Source organism: Aedes aegypti, chromosome 3 (assembly GCF_002204515.2).
Source record: "Aedes aegypti strain LVP_AGWG chromosome 3, AaegL5.0 Primary Assembly, whole genome shotgun sequence".
NCBI classification, from domain to species: domain Eukaryota; kingdom Metazoa; phylum Arthropoda; class Insecta; order Diptera; family Culicidae; genus Aedes; species Aedes aegypti.
This window is the reverse complement of record NC_035109.1, coordinates 11,150,013-11,158,038: the sequence shown is the minus strand read 5'-3', so window position 1 is coordinate 11,158,038 and position 8,026 is coordinate 11,150,013. Positions and strand designations below refer to the sequence as shown.

Below are 8,026 nucleotides of genomic sequence, written 5' to 3'. Positions count from 1 at the left end.
CCACTATTTTGAAGTTATTTTTTTACTTTTCTCTTGTTTCTAGGAAGCCTTTTTTGTTAGCTTTCAAATAGTGTAAAAACATTTTACGTAAGTATTATAGAAAAAAAGTCATATTCATTTGAGTAAACCATAGTTTTTGTAAAAAAAAACAAGTTTTTCTCCATAGGCTCAACTTTGGCATCTCATATCTGAGTTTGCAATGCAAATCATGCCCTAATATTTTGGGGATTTCTTAGCAGACATGTTTACAATGAAATGGTGAACAAGAATTGAAATTTGGGGCACATCAATTTTTTGATTATTGGCCACCTGATAAGCCATAGTGCATGGTGGCGCAGGTCATCCCAGACAACCAAAATGTACGTATAACGGAATCACCTTTTGCGTTATGCGATGCTTATTTGTGGATAGTTTCACGTTTAAGATGATGCGAAAAGGCCTTATACGTACAAAAGTGGAGGCGATATACGTGCATTTGTGTAGATTTTAAAGCGAACTAATCTGTACTCTTATGCAACTTAATTTATGATAACAAAGTTCATTTGACAGCTGCTACGGATTGATCCGACTAACTTTGTACGAGTATACGGGGCGAAACAAAATGTACATATGAACTCAAAAAATAACGTTTTATGCGAGGAAACCCATCGATCACACGATTTCATCCACCATGTAGTGCGGATGTGATGCAATTTGTCTAATTAAATTACTTTGTTCGTAAACTGTTATGCGACTTCTGGTTGTCTGGGATGTCTTGAAGGACGTAGCGCCATCAAAAGTAAAGTGGCTTATTTCTGGGCTCACATACAATTTGTACGGAATTAAAAAAAAACTGAGAAAACATTAAAGTTGTCACTTACAACCTTTTGCTTCTAACCCAATCCATTCTAAAAGAAATTCATGAGGAAATTTAGTAGTAGCTGGAGGTTTTAACTCTGAAATAAGTCAAAAAAGAAACCCCATACGCATTCTCAAAAGGCACCCGCAGGAATAAGATGCGAGGTCCTTCAGGGATAATAAAAATTAAATTAAAGTTAATAATAAGCAACACTAATGAAACATTTATTACTTCGAGAGAAGTTCCTTTTCTCAATCATCAGGATATTGATCTACTCGCGATATGAACCCGTCATATTATGCATCACTAACATGCTAGAGTCGTCTGGTATGCTGATTTGGAACTGTAGCAACACCACCAAATAGGTCACCATCGTTGCCAAAAGCTGGAATGGAATTATTTTAAAACAGGGTTATTCAATCTTGCAGGACTAAACTCACCGATTTGAACAGCGTCCGGTTCACGTCGAAAAACCCGCCCAAGTTGATGCTCGAAGGATTCATCTCGGTTGCCCTCAAAAACATGTTGATTTCGGTTTGTGCATCCGAGTTCATCCAACTGAGCTCTGCCATCAACAACTTCTTCTGGAATTTGGTCCGAACGTTGAACGACGCGTAGTGAGCTTCGTCGCATATGAAGAAGAGTAACCCAACGCTGCAGAAGGCGGTCACTGCCAGGCCGATGTCTTTGATGCCGAAACCTTCGGAAATTTGCGACATCAGGCCGTAGATCGAAAGAGTGATGATGAAGAAGAGGTATAGACACAGAAATGTGAAGGTGTAACACGTGGATGATCCCGTTTCTCGAGCAAGCTTGCTCAATCGCAGCCATAGCGAGCGGTATTCGGATACCATAGCTGCTGGTCCAACGTGTCTCAAAGCCCTTTGGAAATCCTCCGCCAGAATGTTAGCAGTTATACTGAGAGTTTCGCAGGTCATATACCAATAACCTCCCATCATGTAGGTTAGCGTGTCCAAAATGCAATACGGGATGACCTGAACCAACTGGAACTCAACCATTGTCACGTGGGTTATGATGACTGCCAGGCAAGATAGAACCGGCAGTAAAATAGCAATCAGTAGAGCTTTGGTTCTGAATGACAGCTCCAGTTCTCTGCCCGCAGTTTTACGATAGATCGCCTCGAAGTCGACCCACTGATTGAGCAAACTGGAGACCTTACGAGTTTCGTACCACATCAACGGAATGATCAGAACCGGCAGGATGTTAACGATGAAGAGATAAGCGATGACGGCCTCTTCGAAGCGGCCTTCCAGTGTGCGGACAATATGGACCCGGAGGATGGTTATGTAGATGACGTAAGCCTACGAATATATATGATCGGCAAGGTTAGCCGCGCGGAGTATTACCCAAACTTAGTCATACGGAAATTACCATAAGCGTCACGAAAAGCACACCGCAATATGCCATCGCAGGGCTCGCACAGGCGAATAATGTCACTCCGGGTGAAGGTCTCGAGAAAGGAAACACTCCCAGCATCCGTAGAACGTTGTAGATTGGCTTCGTGGTGCCGTAAACTATATCCTGCGATTGTATATGGTAAGATCGTTACTGGACGGAAGGAAGCTTCTGCAGTTTGACTCACCGATCGCGTGTTAAATTCACTTTCCAAACCGAACACTCTCCTCGAAGAGATTGGCGGAAATCCAATGCGATTGTTAAATCCATTAGAAACTTTACGCTTCTCTTCGTTGTAAATTGGTTTCACGTCCAGAAAAACCGTTCGAGCATTGTTATTCAAATTGATGTACTGAATGGGGTCTTGGTTGAGATTCATTGTCAATTCTCTAGAACACCTTACTCAGTCGAGAACTCTAGCATACTGGATCACGTTTTTCGTCAACTTAGCGACAAAAAGGTTTAGTAATTGGAAAAGTTCCCAGTGTCACTTTAAAATTTACGATGTTAGCATGCAAAAGCGACGACCCTGACCATCGTAAGAAAAACAACAAGGGCAAAGTTCCGACTCCTTCGCCACCGCTTCCGATGAATATTTAACGCATCATCGTCACATGAGCGCCATCATCAAGAGGAATTATTTCACTACCCAAACGCGCAAACAGCGGACGGCCCCATCATAAAGCCCACCAGCGCAGCGAGACGTGCCTCAGTCACCAGTCATAGTGGACGCCTACCTTCATATACCTGGTGCAGTTCATAAACCAACAAACATCCAATCGGAGGAGTTGAGCGGAGGAAGCCAATCTCATCTACACCACCAATATGGACTCGATCAATAACGGTGGCTGAACGGGTGCTGATGGTGCACGTTTTGCCGTCCGGTGGTCAACGAATCATAAAGCATTTTTTGAATGTCACCCATCATCTTTGCGGCAGGAGTATTGATGACGTGAACGTCTTTCCATAAGCTTTTGAATTTGTCTATTATTTTTGATTTAGTGTCAAAAATTGCATCCGAAAGCCAAGTATATTCGTTTAAATTAAATAATTTGTTTTTTTTTTTACTAGTTCGTTTATTTAAGGCTCTCGCTTTACGGAGCCGAAATTCCTTTTTTTATTTGGAATTTATTTACTTTTCAGTACCAAAATTAGTACGGGATGGAGCCAGGGTACTCGTGGCAACTCGAGGTTAATGGTAATGTGTTTGGTTGACATCAGGTTGTTTAAAATTATTAATTTTAAACGCCTAAACAGAAATCAATTTTTGTATAAAATTATTAATAATATTATTCAACACTTTTCTAATGTTTCAACATTGGATATTCTATGTAACTCATTAATACTATACCAGGCAGGGAACTCAAGAATCATTTTCAAAATTTTATTTTGAATCCTCTGCAGAGCTTTCTTTCTGGTACCTATTACAACACTAGTCCATGTTGGTACAGCATACAACATGGCTGGGCTGGATATTTGTTTGTAGATCAAAAGCATGTTCTTAAGACAAAGTTTTGATTTTTTGTTAATTAGTGGATACAAACATTTTATATATTTGTTACATTTGGCATGAGTGCCATCAATGTGTTTTTTGTAAGTTTAATTTTTATTTAGGGTGAGCCTATTACATGATACTTAACTTCATTTGAACAATTTATTGATGAGAAAGGTATCGTGACATCATGTCCACTTGAAGGTTTCAAATTGAGAGCTTTTGTTTTATGTGGGAATATTATTAGATGAGTTTTGGAAGCATTAGGGGAATTTTTCCATTTTTGCAAGTATGAAAAACTGTTACATCTTTGTTCATATGCCCGCTAACAATGCCCTCACTGACAAAGCCTTCTTTGTAGAAACTTAGACAGTCTCTATTTTAAAAAACTCTTTTTATTCTTTCTAGCGTTACGTTCTAACTGGGACAAAGCATGCTTATCAGCTTAGTGTTCTTATGAGCAGTTCCACAGCACAGTGGTCCAGGAATCAGTTTTACGCGGAAAGATGCATTTTGAGCTTTAGAATGAAACATTAGAGAAAAACGGTCTTCTACAAAGTTGTTTGTATTAGTTAAGCCCTTTGTTTGGTGTTATTAAAAATTAGGGTGGACCACATTTTCATAGAAATTGTGTAACTAACTTTCTTATTTGTAGAAATTATAGTATACATGCTTCAGCAAAGTTATAGACCATTCAATTTCAAGCAACTTTGCCAAAAAAAGTTTTTTTGTATCTCTTAAATTGACCGATTTAGAGCTTTTTTCCTGCAGTGACATAGGGTGGTCCGAACAAAACTGGTTTTCTGGCTCTAGAGTTTTCAATTCAAATTTCTCATCAAAGTGGTCTATGAAACACTTTTAGAGCTTTAAAAAATGCGTAATTAAGTGAGTGAAGAAACTCGCTATCTCCTTTCGTTTAGGAGTTATTGTTATTTTTCTCTCAAAAACATGCCTACTTTGATTGTGAATATCTCTGATTGGGGCAAACATAAAAAATATCTTTTGACGGCATTCAGAAGACAAAACAAAATTGTATATCATATTAAAAAATTACAGATGTGTTATTTTTGTAACTCTAATAAAATGCCTTGAAAAACAAAGGTTTTAAAGCAGAAAAACTTTAATAACTTTTGAACTAAAATAGATATCATCAATATTTTTGCATGAAAATTTGCGTTTTGTTAAGTTCTTAAAGTCGTTCATAGACTGCCTTGACGAGAAATCTGAAATAAGAAGGATAGGGCTCTAAAACTATTTTGAAGATTTTCATGGTATGTATTTCTTTATTATTTTGCATTTTGAGAATGAAAATGAAATTTTAGACAAATATGATCTTCTACATAATTGTTTCTAAAAATGTAAGCTTTCATACTGTGTAATTTGAAACTAGGGTGGTCCACAATATCACACATATCATACAATCATCTTTTTTATTTGCAAAAATACTGGTATATGCTCTTAAGCAAAGCGGTAGAACTTGAAATTTTGATCAACTTTGCCAAAAAAAGTTTTTCTGTAGCTCTAAATTTGACCAATCTAGAGCATTTTTTCCTAATCATCGCAGGGTGGTCCAACAAAAATAAGTTTTTTGACACTAGTTTTTTTGATATTATTTTCTCGTCAAAGTCGTCTATGAACGACTTTAAGAACTTAACAAAACGCAAATTTTTATGCAAAAAGATTGTTGATATCTATTGTAGTTCAAAAGTTATTAAAGTTTTTGTGATAAAAAATGTTTGACTTTCAAGACGTTTTATTAGAGTTACAAAAATAACACATCTGTAATTTTTGGACACAATATACAACTTTATTTTGTCTTTTGAACGCCGTCAAAAGATATTTTTTATGTTTGCCCCAATCAGAGAAATTTACAATCAAAGTATGCATGTTTTTGGAAGAAAAACAACAATAACTCCTAAACGAAAGGAGATAGCGAAATTATTCACTCACCAAATTATGCTTTTTTCAAAGCTCTAAAAGTGTTTCATAGACTACTTTGATGAGAAACTTGAATTGAAAACTCTAGAGCCAGAAAACCAGTTTTGTTCGGACCACCCTATGCCACCGTAGGAAAAAAGCTCTAAATCGGTCAATTTAAGAGATACAAAAAAACTTTTTTTGGCAAAGTTGCTTGAAATTGAATGGTCTACAACTTTGCTGAAGCATGTATAATATAATTTCTACAAATAAGAAAGTTAGTTTAATCATTTCTGTGAAAATGTGGTCCACCCTAATTTTCAATAAAACCAAACAAAGGGCTCAACTAATACAAACAACTTTGTAGAAGACCGTTTTTGTCTAATGTTTCATTCTAAAGCTCAGAATGCATCTTTCCGCGTAAAACTGATTCCTGGACCATAGTGCACAGTTACTAACTAAGAATTTTCTATGCCAATCGGCCATTTTTGCGTGTGTATATCGTGCGGCAGGTACAAAGATACTATATGCCCTGAGAAATCCTGAAAACAAAATACGAAAAGATCCTCGACCGGTGGGATTCGAACCCACGACCCTCAGCTTGGTCTTGCTGAATAGCTGCGCGTTTACCGTTACGCCTATCTGGGTCCTCAAAGGCTCATTTCACATGAAATGTACTGCGGTTATTAATTCTAAGCCCTTTTTCTCCGGTGCCATTCATCTTCGGTAATTTCCCATAACTGCATCACGTTTCTCGTCAGCGGACTCATTCTACGCCGCAGTTCGTTGATTGCACCCGCACTTATTGGTTCACGGTACTGTCCTCATCTCAACCACTCCCCCCTTCCCTCAGTGTTCTACCCAATTGGTCACCTCGCGACGATAAGTTGGGATAATGACTGGCATTCTCGCTAATTGAAATCGATAGTGTATAAAATATCTCAATTAATTTACTCTGTCATTAGATCCGCACAGTGTCTGTTGACCAAGGCGGCAGTTGCAACTCTATCCCAGCTTGTGTCATTTCAGTCCAGTCCATTCCGAGTCCGGTCAGGATGCTGAATGGGGGCACTTGTGCATCTGCAGTGCACCCACTAACGAGTGCCACTCGTCTATGGTTGTGTTTATTCAACCTCACGCGTTTAGCCAATGACCAAATTTTTACAACCATCAGGAAGTGCCCGTTGAAGTGCTGCCCCAGACTATCCACGTTTGGTGAAGTGGTTATCCGTTGCAGCAAAGAAACCGCTGCAATTTAGAGTGACTCAAGTGTTTCGCTTCCTAGCTGAGATATAATTAAATTAAAATTTTCATTATAATTGATCTTGTTATCGCATGATTTTGATGAACCACATTGAACATTAGTACCTCGTCGAGCGTGATTTGCAAAAATATTGTCCTGTTCGGTTTTTGTGTTACTGTTTACCTATAAAAATGATAGCACAAATTTTCCGATTGGCGGAGAACTTGCATCTGGTACCGATCTGCTGATACTTATCCCGTATACATAGAATTATTAAATTGTTTGTAGTTTGAGTTTGTTGTCTTTGTTTGTTTGTTGATTCGGATTTGATTACTGCGGCCACCGGGCATTTGCTTATTCTGGAAAAAGTTTCCTTGAAGACCTTAAATTTGACTTCCTGTAATTTTGTAACGAATCAGGTATGGGAAGTGGTGGTGAAATGAACACCGAGCCTTTTACCGAGAAAAAAAAAACAAATTTCAATATTTTTTATCACGTACGGACGATTTAGAGCATATTTCGAAGTGTCCGAGTTGATAAGGAGGTCAATTGAAGTCAGTATGTTAACGAAAACTAAGATTTTAGAAAACCATGTTTGAAAATACGAGCTGACGTAGCTTTTACCATGGAGGTCTTGAGTGTTTTCAGTGAAGTGAATATCGTTATGATATGATGTCAAATCTGATACCTTTAGATTTCTTTTTGAATGGGTAACAATCATTTAGGGTTTGTTCATATATTTCATAACGCCAAAAATTGTCATTTTTGATACCCACCCACCCCCGTGTAATACATTTGGTACGGATATTTTTCAAATTTTGTATGAGCTGTATCATCTCAGCATTTTGTGAATGGGGCCTTATGCATATATTTTCGGAAATGCAACGAACATTTTCAAAAATGTTTGTTTAGCTCACGTGTTTTACATGATGTTCATTTTACCGCCAACAGCTAGTTGTTCATTTTACCCACATTGTGCAGGTAAAATGAACATTTGCATCGTCTTTTGCTAGCGATAAAAATATGTGAAATTTTAGCTATTTTAGTCTGAATTCGTGTCGCTATTTTAGATAACATCCGTTTTTTGATGTTTTCGATAGAACTACAGTAATGACCCGAT

The 8,026-nt window shown here is 37.8% G+C and overlaps 1 protein-coding gene across 1 annotated transcript; it reads right to left on the bottom strand.

Moving 5' to 3' along the window:
* Positions 1-1,030: 1,030 nt before the first annotated feature.
* Positions 1,031-2,719, bottom strand: LOC5572846 (gustatory and odorant receptor 24). The gene is made up of 4 exons (XM_001660552.3): positions 2,442-2,719; positions 2,231-2,380; positions 1,279-2,160; positions 1,031-1,223 (listed from the first exon to the last, which is right to left on the bottom strand). Exons 1-4 carry the CDS (start codon positions 2,631-2,633, stop codon positions 1,110-1,112), a joined length of 1,338 nt encoding a protein of 445 aa, XP_001660602.1. The 5' UTR covers positions 2,634-2,719; the 3' UTR covers positions 1,031-1,109.
* Between the last annotated feature and the right edge of the window lie 5,307 nt (positions 2,720-8,026).

Bases quoted from the DNA above. Each gene is read 5' to 3' on its own strand.
- LOC5572846 (XM_001660552.3), bottom strand. From the start codon at position 2,633: ATGAATCTCAACCAAGACCCCATTCAGTACATCAATTTGAATAACAAT. The intron at 2,381-2,441 runs GTGAGTCAAACT...ATACAATCGCAG, and splicing joins GTGAATTTAACACGCGATCG to GATATAGTTTACGGCACCAC. The intron at 2,161-2,230 runs GTAATTTCCGTA...ATATATTCGTAG, and splicing joins TGCTTTTCGTGACGCTTATG to GCTTACGTCATCTACATAAC.